Source organism: Phoca vitulina, unplaced genomic scaffold (assembly GCF_004348235.1).
Source record: "Phoca vitulina isolate PV1807 unplaced genomic scaffold, GSC_HSeal_1.0 scaffold24, whole genome shotgun sequence".
Classification (NCBI taxonomy): domain Eukaryota; kingdom Metazoa; phylum Chordata; class Mammalia; order Carnivora; family Phocidae; genus Phoca; species Phoca vitulina.
This window is the reverse complement of record NW_022589727.1, coordinates 23,416,226-23,436,176: the sequence shown is the minus strand read 5'-3', so window position 1 is coordinate 23,436,176 and position 19,951 is coordinate 23,416,226. Positions and strand designations below refer to the sequence as shown.

General features: G+C 34.3%; 1 protein-coding gene across 4 annotated transcripts in view; it reads right to left on the bottom strand.

The window, feature by feature from the left end:
• The window catches only part of SMCHD1 (structural maintenance of chromosomes flexible hinge domain containing 1), a 145,009-nt gene that overhangs the window by 56,836 nt on the left and 68,222 nt on the right, over nt 1-19,951 (bottom strand). For all 4 annotated transcript variants that reach the window (XM_032421494.1, XM_032421492.1, XM_032421495.1 and 1 more), the window contains 9 exons: nt 17,864-18,091; nt 13,052-13,200; nt 11,832-11,920; nt 10,930-11,048; nt 7,914-8,081; nt 4,580-4,705; nt 2,584-2,663; nt 2,199-2,356; nt 788-903 (listed from right to left, as the gene is read on the bottom strand). In XM_032421494.1, coding sequence (XP_032277385.1) covers nt 788-903; nt 2,199-2,356; nt 2,584-2,663; nt 4,580-4,705; nt 7,914-8,081; nt 10,930-11,048; nt 11,832-11,920; nt 13,052-13,200; nt 17,864-18,091 — 1,233 coding nt within the window. The remainder of the gene's footprint in view (nt 1-787; nt 904-2,198; nt 2,357-2,583; nt 2,664-4,579; nt 4,706-7,913; nt 8,082-10,929; nt 11,049-11,831; nt 11,921-13,051; nt 13,201-17,863; nt 18,092-19,951) is intronic.

Sequence of the window (19,951 nt, the reverse complement as noted above, 5' to 3'; positions counted from 1 at the left end):
CATAAATCCTGAAAGGCATTGTTAAATTAAGACACTCTGATATGTTTTAGTTTCCAATTTGGATTTATTTTAGATCTACACTGTCCAGCATGGTAGTGAATAGCTCCATGTGGCTACTGGGCACTTGAAATATATCTGGTTAAAAAGAGACGTGGTACAAGCATAAAATACACAGGAAATTTCGAAGAACTGGTAACATAAAATCTCAAAAATGAGATTTTACGTTCTTTTATGTGTTTATTTAATTTATTTAATAAATTTTAAATACTGAATACATGCTGAAATGGTAATTTGATGTTAAATTAAAATTAATTTTACTTCTTTTTACATTTTTAATGTAGCTACTAGAAAAATATAAATATTATGTGTAACTTGTATTATATTTCTATTGGACTGTGCTGCTTTAGACCCTCAAAATGTTCTCACCACTCTACCCTCACTTCTCTATCCTGTAAGTATATCAATCATATCTCTTCACTATCTCATTTTCTATAGTATCTCTTAGTGGTATTCAACAGCTTTTTGCCCTGTGCCACTGTCCTTTAGATAATTTTAAAGTGTAAAATATCTTAAAAGTTTAAGAAATATCACAATATCGGCTACTCTTTTTCAAAGGCATCAACACTTAATATTGAGATATATTCTATTTTTAAAATCTCAAGTGATGAAGTGGGCTAATGTCTAGTTCTCCAGCATATACACAGTGCATTTTTACATTAAGTTACATTTAATTTTAAGTTAAATGTAAGAGTTGCTTTTAACTTCTACAATGCTTTCCAGAACTCACATTTGCTGGTGGTCGGTTCCCACTGTTAGACAGCTGCCACATTTTCATGGAAATACGTGCTGGATTAATATTTTTAATGATACTGTCATCTTCAGAAATAACAGTAATCATAAAATCTGTCATGGTGAATATTAAAAAATTATTTTCTAGTTCACTTAATAGATTTGGTTAAATAATTCTAGGTCTTGAAATGTACATCTTGTTTAAATATTAATAATGAGATTCTGAAGAAAACAAAACCATTCAGTAATCAGCATTCCCCAATAATCTGTCTATAAAAACGTACTAATCATGACAGACAACTCTCTTTAGTGCTAAATCTCCTCCAGAAATCTAACACATACATCTTTGCTATTATTAGTCCCTTGTCTTATTTTCACAGTCTGCAATGCTAAAAGTTCTACTAGGCAAGACCAAAAGGTTAGACTGTGGATACTCAGCAACCTAGAGTTAAGGCAACTGGTCATAAATCCTTATGCTTTATGTATTCCGAGAATACAGTGTTTATTTTCTCTTGATTTTCAATAGCATACAGTAGCTAAATTATTATTACATATAGTATTTCCCTTATGTTTATCATTCATTTGGCATCCATATGATGGATATAATTTTTTAATCACAGGAAATAGGTCTTATCTTCCAAAACAGATTTAAAATTATGAGTATAAAGGCTATGTATATATGTAACTTACTAAAAATGATTTTCTAATCTAAATTTTTTGGTCTGCTTGTTTCTATTGCTTATAACTACATAAAGGAATGCATCCATTTAGGAAAACAGAGGTCTTCAAGAAAATTACCTGTAATAAATACCATTTCCTATTGATTTGGCACCTGCCGCATTCCACTGAAATTATTTGCTTACTTAAGTGTCTCCTGCATGAGACAGAACTCAATGGAAACTGTCATATATATTATTGGAACGAAGAGCCCAATATAGTGCCTGGACATAGCAGGTATTTAGGAAACTTTTTTTGTTCTGAAATATCTTCAATCATAAATTCTGATGTGATGTATTTTCATCCCAATTAAGTTAAGCAATCCTGGTTCTATTTGGTTGAAGATGACATTACAACCTATTTAGTAGAGCCCATATAGTTCTTGCCATTTAGCAGTTCATGTTTCTTTTTCAGAACTTCACAATCCAGTGAATGAACAATCACAAACTCAATTACAACAGGCTCTCAGTTTATGAAGAAACTTTCAGTTCATTCTTGACCATTAAGGGAATGTAGGGACACAGAGATGAAAGAAGACAAAGCTAAGCCAAATGTACTTTCTTTGCCATTTAAAAAGACTATTGCAGGTTTGCTTTTCTATCATGCTAAGCATCTAGGATAAATAATTTATTCCATTCATGTAAAAATAAAATTATCATTACAAATTTATTTGAAATTTGTGACTTACTCACCAGTGAAAATACCCCCTGCTAAAAAGGAAGCATCTTTGTCATATTTAACATTGAGACGAATAGGTTTTTCAGGGTCTGGAAGAATCATTAACTTAATTATAGGTCCTTCTATGATATTCTTGTTATAGATGGCTCTAACCTGCATCATATGTTCTCCTCTAACAAGGGGGGAAAAAAGAGACAAAGGGTTCAAATTACATTCTTATAACTTAAAAATTCTGAGACAGTTTATACAAAGCTTAGCTCATTTAAAAAACATCTCTACTCCTGGCTAGTTACATCTTCTAACACTAAATAGAAGGCTAATTATTACTCTTAACTGCAGCAAGGAATAAGAAAAATCAATCTCTATAATACTAATAACTATCAAATTTTTGGTTCTTACCTAGGGGCATAAACACTGAACACTCCCAAATTAGCCCTGCCCCTTTCATCTGTTTTATGCTGTTGGTTTGAAGGAGTGAGCTAAAAACAAAACAAAACAGTTAATTAGAAAATTCTAGAGATCAAATTCTTTTCCTCTATTATAACGTTTTCTTCCATTACTATTTTAAAAATATTTGCACACACTTCTAAAATCTTTAATTTCCTAATCTGAACTAGTAGAAATAATGTGATATGTAATTACATAACCCAAAGGACAATCATCACTCATCTTCATCAATTAAACTATAATTTAGTGTATTTCAGTTATTAAGTTGCAGAATTCAATATTCACTGTTTCAATAACACTGATATTTCAAGTGAAGTTTGCTTATACAAACATTGAAGGTATATTCTAAAACTGGGGATTGTGGGGAATGGCACAGGTGAAATAAACATAAATATATATTTAAGTCAAGGCATCGTAATACCACATCCATTATTATTTCATCTTTCTCTTTAAGTTTACTCAGATGTGCTCCTTATATCTCTGTTGCAGTATGACCCTCTTAGAGATAACTAAGCTCACTTTCAAATGACTAAGAATCAGTGGTACTAATCATTGGTTAGAAGAATCTCAGTCTTCTACAAATACTTCTCTAGAAACTAGAATAATATTTGTGGTAGAAAATAATCAGTTTAACTCTTCTAGAAGCAAACAATAAGAACAAAAGTGAATTTGTAAACTGTTGTAGCAGAGTATCAGACTCTTTCCTAAGCCCTAATTCCCATTTCTGCTTAATAGAGCCTAAAAATTAGGTAATTACGGTACTTGCAAACAAAGCAATAGGCAAAAATGAGGAGTAATCAAAATGACAGAATAAAATCCTGTATTTGTACCTGTCCCATTTACCCTCTGATCCACTATCTCTCAACCCATCTTTTTCAAAGTATTTCTTCCATCTGGGTCATAAATTCTTGTTACTAAGCCAGAGAAGCAAGGCTTCTATTTCAGGTTGTATAGCAAGCAATATCATAGTCTTTTTTAACAGGCTTTAATACCTTTGACCCTGATTACTTTACTACGAAAACAAGCCCATGTGGATCACAAGCCATTCTTGGCACTTTAATCTCCCATATGACATGTAAGATCAACTTGTCAGGTCCTGGAAATCCCTGTTAGAATTCTTATTGAACAGATTAATTTTAAGAGAACTGTGTATTTACAAAATATCAACTATTTTCATCCACTAAAATTATAAAATGTTTGTACAGGGATATTTAAGCCTAGCTGAATATAACCCTAGGAATTCTGTGTTACCTGGTAACAACCTGACTGGGACAAATTAATTTCCTTCAACAGGAGGAACTGTGTCAAAATACAACTTTGCAGTGGGCAGCTTCCCCCATTTCCCCTCACAGGAAGGCCCTCCAACTCTGTACAAGGCACCCAAAGTCCCCACCAGAACCTAAACAGCTGGCTATCCCAGTGCTCCTGTAAACAGGTAGTACCTAATCTTGGACTTCTTGGTATCAAGCACTGTTTGCCCCCAAATGTGATAAGGCCATATTCATGCTTTCCCCATACCCTAGAATACAACTCAGTATAAGTCTAATGGCTATGCCCAGGCCGCCCTGGTAGCTCTCCATAAGGTATGCAGAGGACAGGTACTCACAGGACTCTTTTTGATTACCCTTAGCTTGTAAGTTTCCCAAATAATACCTGTTCCTTAACCCACACTGCAGGTCATTATATTTGCCTTTACTCACCTTCTTGGTGTTATCTATTCATCCTAACCTGAAATCCAAATATTATTAGTATTGTATAAAAACCACTCAATCATAATTGTAACTTGTTGAACCTTGTTACACTGCTTGCAAGATACAAACTTTACTTCCTCAAAATAATTATGAAAAATAGACTATATTTTTAAAAATATGACTTCTAACATTACCATGACAATGAAACTCAAAATTTTAAGTAGATGAAAATTATGTAAAGGACATTTAAAACTTACCTTTAAATTGTTAGCTTTCATGAGACTTATCTTAACCTGTGATACAGGTGCTGGATTATCCCACTGATCACAAAGTTGAACAATGAGAGGATTCTGTAGTTCTCTTCCATTAATCACTGGAATGGACTAAAATAGATAAAAATATTTTAAGAAGCACTAAAACAAACATGCCTAACAATGTAATTACTACTTGTATACTTACTAAATGATTACTTAATTTATCTCTGTTCTAGTAAAAAAATGGCTTTTTTTTTTAAGGTTTTATTTATTTATTAGAGCGAGAGAGAGAGAGCACAAGCAGGGGGAGCAGCAGGCAGAGGGAGAAGCAGGCTTCCCGCTGAGCAGGGAGCCCGATGCGGGACTCGATCCCAGGACCCTGGGATCATGACCTGAGCCGAAGGTAGACACTTAACCGACTGAGCCACCCAGGCATCCCAAAAATGGCTCCTTTCATCAATTAAAATAAACTTTTGAAAGTCAATTATATTGTTACAAGTGATCATCTTCTTATAGAAATTATTAACAATATAATAAAGGGGGGGAAAGCATTTGACATTACTAGCTTCTAACACATTCCTAAAAGTTATATATCAGAATAACTTCGATGGAAGTAAAAGCTTATCTGAGGTTCTCAGATACAGTATTGGCTGTTTATAGTTTAGCTCCTCTGTCAATTGTCAGCTCTCTGCCACTCTCCATGAAGCAGTAATGCACAGCTTTCTAGTGCTTCTTAAACCAGACTAGTAGCAGATAATCTACACTGTCTAGTTGGTTTAAAACACCTCTTGCTTTTTCCCTCCTTTATGTAAGGCTTGTGTAATTCTGGGAATTGGCCTGTTGACCTATTAATACTGAACATATCAAAGGAAACACATTGTCTAGCAAGTAACCTGATAAAGTTCCAATCTAATGTGTCAGATTTTAAAAGTTAAAAAAAAAGAAAAGAAGATGGGAGAGAATGGATGAGCAATAACGTAAAGCTGATTTATCATCTCTCTCCTATCAATAATGTTCCCTCTGCTTCCTCCAACCCCCACTTTACTGGAGGTAGTTGGTTATCAATAATAATGTTAGGAGGGGCGCCTGGGTGGTTCAGTCGTTAAGCGTCTGCCTTCGGCTCAGGTCATGATCTCAGGGTCCTGGGATCGAGCCCCACATCGGCCTCCCTGCTCAGTGGGAAGCCTGCTTCTCCCTCTCCCAACCCCCTGCTTGTGTTCCCTCTCTCGCTGTGCCTCTGTCAAATAAATAAATAAAATCTTAAAAAAAAAAAAAAAAATGTTAGGAAGTTGCCAAGAGTGGGAAAAAAATTAATAATGTGTTTCAGATAGGACTTAATTTTTAAAAAAAAATATCCTTGAGACTAGTTTGGTTAAAATGCTTGGCCATCACAAAGTTTACAGGGCTATAGTTGCCTATATTGTGTCTGCCAAAGTTTATTAAAAGCCTGAATTTAAAAAATTGATGACAGTTTCCAAATGCAAACTTTGCTTGTACTTTTTTGTTTATTGCATTGCACTTTATTTCTAATCACATTAACTGTCTACCCACCAAAAAGTAACTACTTTTAAAGAATATTCTTTAATAAATAACCTGTAGCCTAAGCTCTTATAAAATTATCTGGGAAAAAGTGGAAAGAGTATCCAAAATCAAATGTTTATAAATACGAATCTGCCCTCTGCCAGGGCATTACATTAGTACTTGCATGTAATTTAATGTTTCAGGATTTGTTTCTTCATTTATAAAATAAGAATGATAATAATACATCATGTTACGATTAAATGAGAATAGATGTGTATGTTAATGTAACATTTACATATTTTTTTCTATTTATCAGTTAGGTATTAAATCAGTTCCCCTTTTCCACTTCAGATCCTGTTAGGGGGAAGGTCAGTCAAGAATTAATTAGGAAATTTTAGGAATATTAGATATTCAATTATTACTTTTACAGCCTTATCTACATATAATAATATCTCTAACAGAATGAGAAATCAGTTTGTTTTAACAACTTCTGGATTTCTATGGTATCTACAAATTAATCTTCTAAGAAATTTGAGTTAAGCTATCATTTTTTACATTCCCCAACAAAGTCATATTAAAAGATGAACATGCCAACATTTTTTCCACCTCAAAAGTAAACAATTATTTCATAACATAATAAACCAACAAATCCTTTAACATCACTGGGCACAAAGAATATATTAACTTATGTAGTATAAACGCTCCCAGACAAAAATAAATGCACTGGCTTTTTGGTAAAACTTCTCAGTCAAGACAGTATTACAGAAAAAATTTTTTAAAGCTCACTGTCAGCACTTGTTTATCTTATTTTAAACTCACAGATCAAAAAGGGCAATTTCAAACTAAGGCACAGGTAACGTAAACTTCTGTTAGAGGATCTGCTCCTTTAACATTATAATTTCATCCATTACCATGGTGATATAAGTTCATTCTCCTTTAGAAAATAACGTAAGCTATCATATCAACAGGTAAAGCTCCGTTAGACCAAAACTGAATACCAAAATCTAAACGTTTTAAAAATCAGAATTGTAAACATTTAGTAAAAACTCAATATACTTAACAGACATTTGCAAAATCAGTATTTAAGATTTAACTACCTGCATAGGAAGGCATACCAAGGTTTTTATGCATATAATTACTTGATATCTAATATGCTTTTTCAAACTCCAGAGAAAACATTTAAGACAGTAAGACAGAACAATGAAACAAAATTGGGAAAAAATAGTAACCACTGAAACTTGGGGTTCATTATGCTATTTTCACTTTTACACGTGTTTGAAAATTTCTGTAATAAATTTTTAATAATTTTTTAAAAGATTTTATTTGACAGAGAGAAAGAGAGTGCATAAGCAGGAGGAGTGGCTGAGGGAGGGGGAGAAGCAGGCTCCCCACTGAGCAGGGAGCCGGACATGGGGCTCGATCCCAGGACCCTGGGATCATGATCTGAGCTGAAGGCAGATGCTTAACGGACTGAGCCACCCAGGTGCCCCTGTAATAAAATTTTTAAGGTGTCAATCATTTCAGTAAAATTAACATACAGTGTTGTATTAATTTCAGGTATACAACAGAGTGATTCAACAGTTCCGTACATTACATAGTACTCATCATGATGTTATTACACTATTTTTTAACAAATGAGGACACAAGTAATGAATTAAATAATGAATTATTAAGAATCATATTACTTTGTCCTTTTATTACTATTGCTATTTGTTATTACTTCAACAATAAAACATATCTATTCTGATCCACCGATAATCTGAAAGTAATAAGCCATATGATAGTAAATTCTTTCAAACAAGGCAGAGTTACTTACCTCCTTTAATTCTGGCCAGTCTATAAGAAGAAGTTTTGCTGGTGGTCCAGAAATTAGCTGCACTCGAATAAAGTCAGAAAATTCACGCCAAGTAAAACAAAGATCCTTATTTCCAGGAGGGCCTGGAATAAACTTGATGCCTTTTACACTTATACTTTGTGTATTTTCCTAGTGAAGAAAAGTACATCAAGAAAAGATAGGATATTATGCTTAATTTTCAAAAAGAAAAAAAAAAATGTCATTTACCCATGTGCATATAGATACGCTTCTGCATAGAACAATGACAAATAACTTGCACACATACTAATACTGGTACACTATGAAATTCATTTCCTTTAGAAGAGAAACTGAATTTCTTTTTTGCGAGGGAGAGCTCTAAAAGGTTCTGGCTATGTCTTTTTACCTTATTTTTTCCTAATTTCCCTCTTATTTACATGGTCTCCTTTTTACTACCCAAACAGCAAAGCAAGTGCTTACCCAATACCCTTTGCACTTGTTCTTTCCTGATGTTTGCAAGATTCTTTACCAATCTACATGGCCTTTCTTTAGGTCTCTCATATAGGATACCATGATCAAAGGGGTCTTCTCTGACCACCCTATATAATGGCACTGTTTCCATTACCCCATTTTATTTTTTTTCTTATCACTCATTTCTTACCACTCTTCCCATTATAAGGTGATCTCCAAGAAGGCAGGGGCTTTGATTTGTTACCGCTCAATCTCTGGTTCACATCTTATTAATGGGAATCTAGCCTGTAATTTCCACAATGTGATCTAATGATAATAACTAATTCCATACTGGCAGAAGCACTTATACCATTCACATTTTAACAATTACCCTTAATAATTTTGTCATCTTAAATTTCTATGAGTACAAATCTATTCCAACAGATTTTAAAAATCAGAGTTAAAATTTCATGTTTTACATTCTCAAACAACTGTTTGCAGAATATTTTCTGTACAAAGACACTGCAAATTTAATTTAAATTTAAAATTAATTTCTACCCAAACCCCAATGAGCAAAGAATTTTTCAATATTTGGAAAACAAATTAAATATTCATTAGTAAAACATACTGAAAACTGAAAATATGTAAAGTCTAACCTAGAATTCCACATTTATTAGTGAAACACCAACAGCCCTTTTGAAGACATGATTTTTTCTTTAAGTCATCTTGGAAGTAATCTCGGTTTTACTTCCAATCTTGAAAATTAAATTTGTATATGCATTTACAAATTATAGATGAGTCCAAACAGAATCAAATATAAAATTCTGAAAGGCACTCTCTAAGGTCTAATGCTGAAATTATCAAAGGAATGTACTTCAGAATAGCAGTACATTTATGTAAATGCAGAAATAATTTGAAGATGATGACGACATATTAAAACTTTTTATTCCCCACCCCGCCAAACCACTATTTTTAAAAAAATAGTTTTAAAATAAAAGGCTCCATTTTCTTTCTGTAGAGACTGGGGAAAGTGTTTGAAAGTGAGTCAAGATAGTATACATCTGTTGTAAAATGACAATAGGAAGAAAGTAAGTCACCTTGGCTGAAGAATGAGCTATGGGAGGAGAAAGGTGTGAGATTATGCTTCGGTATAATACTTTAGGATATTTTAGGCCATACTGAGGAAATGGAAGTCTAAATTTATAGTTTAAAATGCTGATAGAAATGAGAATGGAAAATTGACAATGTATTTGGTCAGGTGAAACAGAGCAAAAAAAAAATATGATGAGAGTGGCTTGCCTGAGAATGACAAAAAAGGATGTGGGGTCGGGAACTGAGTATGTACAACTCTTCCAAGGAGATATACTATAGAAAGAAGAGAAATAGAGCAATAGATGGATGGGGAACTAGGGCCAAAGGATGCTCTGGGGTTGGTATGGGAGGGGGAAGTGGTAATTTGTTTTTTAAGATGAAAGATATGACAGCATGTTAACATGCTGATAGGAACCTAACAGATGGGGAAAACTGCAAATGTAGGAAGGCAGGTTACAATTTAGGAGAAATTACTGAATGAGTATGGGTGTCTATGCATAAAGTAGAGATTGTTCATGCATAACAGCAAAACATAGTTATCTTCTGATTTCGGATATACATAGGGTGAAAATAAATAATGGAAGAACCTGAAAGTCAAACACTAAACGTTATCTTTGTAAAGTAAACAAAACATCATGAAAAGTTATTCAGCACTCCTAAGATATACTGAGTTGTGTTGAACATACTAGTGAGAATAGAAACTATAGTAAGGAAGGGCAACAAAGAGGCTTGTGATTACTTTGTCAAGTTAAAAACTGTAATGGAGGCTCTAAAAGTAATAAGAGTTTTAAAAAAGCATTAAGTGCTCTAAATGGATTCAACTTCACTTGGCCTTAGAATTCCTCCTCTTTCATCTACTCTGGCCTGGAAGGTTCCTTGAAGGTCCAACGTTCAGTCCAAACTGAAATCAGTCCAAACTGATTTTAAAGTTATGTCAGCCTAGGCAAAGAAAGTGAAAATTTCCCCAAAATTTGTCTTTGATCTCTCCAAGCAGAATACATCATATTTGCTTGCTTCTTTTAAACTGAAATAATTCCACTGAGGTTCTTATTTTTCAAGCTAATCTCAATTAACTGCACAGCTACAAACCTGCCCAATTAGTTTTTTCCCCCAGCATCCTATTTAATGCAGGATGTAAGCACTACAAAATTTTACTAATTATGAAAAACTACTTCTATATATATATTAAAATATTTATGGTTAAATGATATAATGTATGGAATTTGCTTCAAAATGATTATAGTAAAGGTGAAAGTGACGATTATTGAGGCTGAGTGATGGGAACATGGGAATTATTTATGCTATTCTATTTTTTGTGTATGTTCACAGTTTGTCATTACAAAACCTTTATAATGCCTTTTATGATTTTGCATTGTAAACACAAAAATCAAACTTCTTTTAGTTATTTTAGTTTTTCCCAAATTTTGTTAATTGTAAAACAATGGTATAAGCCAACTGCTATGAAAAGAAGCCATACCTGAAAGGTAGTTTTCAAATGAGAGCTATCAAGTCCAATCCCAGCAATTCCCAAGGCAGATAAAGAACTTGGTGAAAATGCCTGAATCTGATTTCCATACTGATCTGTAACTATTACAACTATATAAAAAAGGACAGCTTAAAATTAAACTGTTATCTTTTAATAAAAGATATAAACATCTATAAATACATTTATACACTTAAAATTATGCTTAGAAAACCACTAACTTTGTTCTCTTATGTATTATTTTGTAAAAAGTAATCATACTTGCTTCTTTTATAATCACCACCAAAAAAATCAATAATCTACTTAAGTACGTTTATATATTTATATTTAACATGGTGTTGATGTTAATCAGATTTTCTACCATCAAAATTTGTATATGTGCTGCCGAAGCGAGCACTCTACCATCAAAATTTGAAGAAAATAATTTAGTATTATGTAATAGTCTAGATACAAGAAAAATAATCCATTGATTATTGATATGAATCCATTGATACATTTACTTTACTCTTTTAATATTAACTATTATTACTTCTAACGAAAGCCAGTTATTTTTCCATGAAACTCTTTTTGCCAAACTGATTTTTTTCTTTTTTTTTTTTTTTAAGATTTTATTTATTTGACAGCGAGAGAGCACAAGCAGGGGGAACAGTAGACCCTGAGATCATGACCTGAACTGAAGGCAGACGCTTAACCATCTGAGCCACCCAGGCGCCCCTGCCAAACTGATTTTAAAGTTGTCAGCCTAGGCAGAAAATATAGCAATCTTTTCCAACAGTGGATTTTAAAACAATAAATGTATATAAAACCAAAGCTTCCTTTCAGATCACATATGCCAAAACACAAATGTAAGCATGTATTATAGAAGTATTTTAAAGAAAAAAGCAGACCATACTAACCTATTTCTCCTTGAAGCTCTTGGCCCATCTGTACTGTTTTTCCTCCTTTTAACTCACATTTTAGATGTTTAGGTTCATCAGGAAGTGGTCTGAAATGAGTTAACAAGTTAAAAGGCTCTAGTTATACCACTGATTGTAGAGAAAAATATGCTAAAGAGTAACATATATATATATTTAACACTCGTTTTCTAAAATTTAAATACAACAACACTCCTCCAAATACCTCAATTTATAGAACATCACACTATTAACCCAAATGGAAACCGAGAAAGACAGCTTGCAAAGAAGTGTTACATCATAGCATCTATGCTAGATTAAAAGGAATTAGGACAAGAGAACTGAGAAAGAAAAGGCAGGTAAGAATAACTCATCATCAAGAGATCTGGCTGTGGGTGGAGAGTAGTATATCTAAAAATTTTATCTCAGGGGCGCCCGGATGACTCAGTTGGTTGAGCGACCAACTCCTGACTTCGGCTAGGGTCATGATCTCGGGATTGTGAGATCAAACCCCACATCGGGCTCTGCGCTGGGTGTGCAGCCTGCTTGGGATTCTCTCTCTCCCTCTCTCTCTGCCCCTACCCCTGACTTGCGTGCATGCTCTCTCTCAAAAAAAAATTATCTCAAATATGGAGCCTGGAAATACTATAAAAATGGATGGAAGAATTCAAGTGAATGAGGTTACTGGAACAAGTTGAGCAAGAAACTGACAGGCCAGGATGAAAGATTTTTATATATATATATTCACATAAATCTTTCCCTTTTCTTTCAGTAATACCTATTAGGTCTGTTTGGACACAGGTTTAAAAATCATCACTAGGCAATGAAAGAATTATTCCCTGTGAACACACTGACTGATCACACTCTATCTTTTATGTTTTTCACGTCTGTCATTTTACAGGCATTTTCACTGCTGCCTGCACTAGGAGGGCTTTCCTTTAATGACAGTTCTAGTTCTCACAGATACCAGAGAGCCAATTAAGCACAAGATATATAAAAGAATAAAATACTTAGGAATGAACTTAACCAAAGAGGTGAATGACTGATGAATTAGTCACTATCTCCAGTGAAGTTTTATTCCAAAGACAACCTACCATATTTCATAGAAATTGCAATTATTTTCTACATTAAAAACAACTTTCACTAGTGTGCTTTGGAGAAAAGCCTTTTTATCATCATATGCCGAATTCTGAAATACCTCAAAATATAATATGCTCACAAACCTTACTGTAAATGCACTTTCCAAAGACACATGATCATCTTGGAATGAAACCTGGCAATAACGCATATCTTTCACAGATGTTGGTACTTGTACATCAGGAAGCAGACCCTGTAGCAAGTGTTCTTTGTTAATCTCAGGAGTCCAATTAACCTAAAAGAAAAATTATATTATCTAAGAAAAATATAAAGCTTAGTCTAATGTCCTCCTACTGCCACTTATCTTACTGAAGAATCAAAGCTAAGTTATAAACTCATCTTCCCCACCTCCAAGGAAAAAGTCCCTTTATGAACACAAATGGTGGTGGTTTATATATTAGTAAGATTAAGAAGTTTCTTCCTTTCTAAAGATGCCACTGAACAACCAGAATAAAAGAAATCAGTGAAGTGGCAGGATATACCCAGAAATTGGTAGTAATAACAAAGTATAGAAAGAGAAATTTAAAAAGCACCATTTACAACTGCACCAAAAAGAATAAAACACGAATAAACTTGGTTTATAACTCCAGAAACCATAAAACACTAATGAAAGAAATTAAAGATGACACAAATGGAAAGATATTTCATGCCCATGAAGTGGAAGAATTCGTATCGTTAAAATGTCGATAATACCCAAAGAAATGTACAGTCAATGCATTCCCTACCAAAATACCAACAGCATTTTCCACAAAACTAGAACAAATAACACCAAAATTTGTAATGGTACCACAGAAGACCTGGAGCAGACAAAGCAATCCTGGGAAGGAACAACAAGGCTGGAGGTATCACAATACCAGATTTTAAGACATACTACAAAGCTGAGGTAATCAAAACAGTATGGTACTGGCACAAAAATAAACACATAGATCAATGGAACAGAATAAAGACCCCAGAAATAAACCCAATCTATGACAAAGGAGGTAAGAATATACAATGGGAAAAGATAATCTTTTCAATAAATGGTGCTGGGAAAACTGGACAGCTACATGTAAAAGAATGAAACTGGACTTTTTTTTTTGAAACTGGACCATTCTCTAACATCATACACAAAAATAAACTCAAATTGGATTAAAGACCTACATGTGAGACCTGAAACCATAAAAATCCTAGAAGAGAAGAGAGGCAGTAATTTCTCTGAAATTGGCCAAAGCAACATATTTCTAGATTTGTCTTCTAAGACCTGGGAAACAAAAGCAAAAATAAACATTGGGACTACATCAAAATAAAAAGATTTTGCATAGCAAAGGAAACCATCAACAAAGCAAAAAGACAACCTACTGAGTAAGAAAAGACACTTGCAAATGACATATCTGATAAAGGGTTAGTATCCAAAATACATAAAGAATGCATAAAAACACCAAAAAAACCCCCAGTCTGATTAAAAAATGGGCACAAGACCTGAATATGTATCTCTCCTAAGAAGACATAGATGGCCAAGAGACACATGTAAAAATGTGCAACATCATTCATCATCAAAGAAATGCAAATCAAAACCACAATGAGGTATCACTCTACACTTGTCAGAATGACTAAAATAAAAAACACAAGTTATAACAAGTGTTGCCGAGCACGTGGAGAAAAAGAATCCTTGTGCAGTTGGTGGGAATGTACACTGGTGCAGCCACTGCAAAAAAACGGTATGACGGTTCCTCAAAAAATTAAACATAGAACTACCATATGATCCCATAATTCCACTGAGTATTTACCCAAAGAAAATGAAACACTAATTTGAAAAAACATATGCACCCTAGGTTTACTGCAACATTATTCACTATAGCCAGGATATGGAAGCAACCTAAGTGTCCGTCAATAGACAAATGACAAGGAAAATATGGTGTAAATATACAATAGAATATTACACAGCTATAAAAAAGGATGAGATTGTGCCATCTGAGACATGGATGGACCTGGAGAGTATTATACTAAGTGAAATAAGACTGAGAAAGAAAAATACCGTATGATTCCACTCCTAAGTAGAATCCAAAAAAACAAAACAAAAAAATCATCCAACCAAATGAATAAACAAAAAGCAGAATCAGGGGTGCCTGGGTGGCTTAGTCAGTTAAGTGTCCAACTCTTGATTTCAGCTCAGGTTGTGATCTCAGGGTCGTGAGATTGAGCCTCACGTCCCACTGCATGAGCATGGAACCTGCTTAGGATTCTCTCTCCCTCTATTCCACCCCCCCACTGCTCATGTGGGCACTCCAAAAAAAATTAAAAAAATAAAATACCATACAGATCAAATCATATGATCAATTCTGGGAGGTGATATTCAAATTGTTTGTTAAAAGAAATTTATTAATATGGGCTTTGAATAAGATGTAGCTTAATGCCTATTCAGCAAGATGAGAAAACAAGTTATATTTACTTAACTACCATTCTGGCCACCTTTTGGTCTTCATTCATTCTTGGATGCTTTTAGCTCTATTTTTTCATCTCCTGCATTCCATATATTGTTACTTGATCCCTTTTTTAAGTTGAGTATCTTACTCTATCCTACTTTTAAACTTCCAATCCTTTCTATGTAAGAATTTTTAGTTCAACTTTTTTAGCCTTCCATAGTTGTGATTCTTAAATCATTGATATTCTAATATTTTGACCCTAGTTTATGCTGTTCTTAGTTACCTTTTTATCTTTTAAACCATGTTTTATTCTTTACATATATATGTGTGTGTATATATACTTTTTTTTTTTTTTTTACATAATGGAAGAAGCAGAATTTACACTTTTCAAAAAGGCTTTTCTTCCCTCACTTTAGCTGTGTTATCCCTTCAATGGATTCCCAGCTCAGATAGGGTTCACTTTCTTCAATATTGGAGAATTCTCTGAAGACCACAAAATCATATTAATGATTATACATTTAACAAAAGAGTAGTATTTAATATTTTATTGCCAATAAAGAGTTGCATGTTTAAAAATCTTTGTAACCCAACAAATATATAACCACTAAATTTGAAGCAAATATGTCAAATGCTGGTCACATGCTTAGAGAATGGCAAAAAGAAGTTATATACAGGTGGAGGCTCTCCACTCAAAGTTTCTTCTTAACCTTGATAAGAAGCTAGAATGTGGGAACCTAAGTATGAGAAAGCAAGGAACCAGTTCAGAAGCCGGGTTCCTAGTACCACTTTTAAACCACTCAACTTCACATCTGCTGATATAGATAAAAATGGCTTGCCTCCCCTTCCAAGAAGGATCAGGGTTAGGTCTCTATCAATCCTCCAGTCCCTCATTAGAGAGGGAAAAACTAAACCGGCTGGGGCAAGGAATATTTCAAGTAAGAGTTAAAAGTAAGATCAGCTAAACCCTGTTGAACAAAATTCTTTTAAAATATCAGATCCTATATCTGGAAACTCCAGATGGCTACAGGATAAAATAGTACAAAGAAATAATTTCTACCTCCTGTCCCACACAGCAACTCTACAAATTTAGTTAACTGGGACCCCCTTATATAAGGGTGTGCAAATGTTGGCTTTCCAGAAAAGGGGGGATGTTTTGTCTCTAACTGACTTAAAGAACAGTGAATTTTTTAAACATTATTTTCTCACATAAGATTTGAGTTTTTTCTCTATGGGCGTCAAGGAAAAAAGTACAGTTAGTTCTGCTATACTGCTTGGTTTGAAAACGCAAATTTGTTCCAATGCTATTAAAATATGAGGGAACAGTTTGAGTACGAAGAAATTTTACTTTTGCTAATGCACAATATCATCCATGAAAACAATATGTGAACATGGAAAACTGTACCCAGCTAAACCAATCCATGGAAATACACAAACGACACAACTCAAACCTACCAGCCACCTTGGGTGATTATGTATATTGAGCCATATACATGGCCACATTTAGTGGAGTTTCCACAACTTCACAGTAACTCACAAGCTGCAACCTTTCCTGTACTCACTTCCACAAAGTAAACTGACATATTATTGTAGTGTTTATGGACTTCTTAATTATTTAATATGTGTTATTGTTACTATTTTTGGTGCTACTTTATTAGTTTCCTATCTTTTTTTAAATAGGTGACTGATAAAGTTTGAGTACTGTGCCTCTAATTCCCATTTTCCCCATGAGCCCTGTGATTTTTATTGCACCTTTTTATCTGGCACAGTGATTTTAAGAAATGCATGCGTTTCATTATAGCAGAACTGACTGACCTTGAAAAGAGTAAGCACAGAATGCCAACTATTCCTTTAATCAATCATAAGAAGAGTACTAGAGAGGTCTACCTTAGGTGATAAGTATGTATTTTGATTTGGTTTTCCTAAGAGATGTTAAGTTTCAATATATAGATTCACCCTAACAAGGTACTAATGATGAATTTAAATTACAGCAGATTGATGAGGACCATATGAAGCTACTGAGAATCTAAAAAACTGTTTTCTGAGATCATGCTTTTAGAGAGTGGTATGCCGATTTCAAATGGTCAAATTAGGGACCTGTAGTTAAAACAGTAATGTTCCACCAGTTGCCTTTAACAGACTTCTTGTTTAGTGCCTTCAGAACAGTTACAAATACACTGCTTTGGTAAGATGATCTCGACTGTGACTGCAGAAATACAGCTGGTCAGCAAGTGCATAACTAAAAGAGAATTCCAATCTTTGGCATTTTGTTAAGTGTCAAAATCATTTTTCTAAGTATGACTTTGTCGCATATGAATCATTCACATTTCAATCTAGAACACGAAACGAATTCTTATTTAGCCCGGAATTTTAAATAACAATATTATTTTTCTGTGATAAGCTTCTTCTTAGAAGCTACCCTATAATACTTCTTATTCAGTCTTACAATCAATCATAAAATGAACAAAATTCTTCAGATAACTAATCTGAGATACTTACTTTAATTTTATCTGCTAAAGTTGATGTTATATGAATTTCTCTTTCTCCTTCATCATACATTTGAAAAATAAGATTATGCATAATATCGCCTGCTATCCAATTAACCTCATCCTGATGTTTGATCTGGATTGCCTTTTGTCCTTCCACACTGAATATCTGTAATCTTGCAACATGGCTACTAGGAAGCAACTTAATAGTCTTCTCCACGGGTGCCACATCTTTACAACTCTAGGGAAAGAGAAAAACACAAAAATATATTGAATGACATCTGCACTTTTTGAAAATTATTTTTGGGCTTTATTTATTTATTTTTTTAAAGATTATTTATTTATTTATTTATCTGACAGAGAGAGACATAGCAAGAGAGGGAACACAAGCAGGGGGAGTGGGAGAGGGAGAAGCAGGCTTCCCGCTGAGCAGGGAGCCCGATGCGGGGCTCGATCCCAGGACTCTGGGATCATGACCTGAGCCGAAGGCAGACGCTTAACGACTGAGCCACCCAGGCTCCCCCTATTTTGGGGCTTTAATGGTGAGTCTTCTACATTGCTTAAGGATTTACTTCCAATACTATGGAAGATCATCTTATACACGCTGTCAACGTTCATAGGTTTTGGCATTAAGAAGACACTATACTATTAATATTATACTATCAAGTTGTAAGCATAAGCCACATTCTTTTTTTCTTTTTTAAGATTTTATTTATTTATTTTGATATAGAGAGAGAGACAGCAAGAGTGGGAACACAAGCAGGGGGAGTGGGAGAGGGAGAAGCAGGCTTCCCACAGAGCAGGGAGTCCAACCTGGGGCTCGATCCCAGGACCCTGAGATCATGACCTAAGCTGAAGGCAGACGCTTAACAACTGAGCCACCCAGGCGCCCCCATAAGCCACATCCTTAAAGCCAAAAACTAGCATATTTGGATTTAAAATGATTCTCTTCCTCTTCTTTGGAATCACAGATTCAGACAGATTCAGTAACTAGCACCTATTAATAAGAATAAAGATGTAAGGGGCGCCTGGGTGGCTCAGTCGTTGAGCGTCTGCCTTCGGCTCGGGTCATGATCCCAGAGTCCTGGGATCGAGCCCCGCATCGGGCTCCCTGCTCAGCGGGAAGCCTGCTTCTCCCTCTCCCACTCCCCCCGCTTGTGTTCCCTCTCTCGCTGTGTCTCTCTCTGTCAGAAAATAAATCTAAAAAATCTTTAAAAAAAAAAAAAAAAAAGAATAAAGATGTAAGAAATTAAGAACTTCCCATAAAATCAGAGACAAATAGTTGACATAAAATATACTATTTACACTGAAACAATACATTAGGGTAAGTGAATAAGGCTCTTTATAGCTAAATGAGGACTGTAGATGCCCTGAAAGATGAGCTGGCACATTTATAATTTATTATGGGCACATCAATGTCCCACATATTAGTAAGGATGAGCTGTATTATACTAAATCGATTTTAAAGGCACAAAAAATTAAAACATTACATTATTTCATAATCTAGGTTATAGTGCATTCCACAGGATACACAAAATTCAAAATAAGCCTAAGCCTAAAATACCTTTACATCTATTTAGCCCATTTCTCCTTTGTTATCCAGTTGCAAACATTCCTATCTAAGCCCATCTACATGACTAATGACTTTCATAAAATTCCTACCTCACCAAATATTAGGTAAATAACCCACCCTTATTGATAAATAACCATATTGCATTTACCTGATTCAAACTCCAGTTGCTGCCTTCGGATTAACATTTTCTAACTGCGTATTTTAAGGTATACTTTGATCTTTGTCCTAATTGATCTAGATTCTCGGTCTTCCGCCTGTCACTGTTCTATAGAATTTACGTAATTCCTGATGCTCACTACTCTTTGCTTCCAAACCCAGATTCCTCCCTAACTCTAAGTCTTTCCTTCCTGAATCTTCCTGATCTTTTGCAAGAGAGTATGCTCAAAAACAAGTTGCCCACATTACTGAAATTAAAAAATGCATAACAAAAAAAAAGTGCGTAAGAGGGATTTGAAGGTTATCAATATAAGCAGCTTGATAAGAAGTGGAATGAAGTCAAGAGTCATCTCATTCTAGTGAAAAAAAATA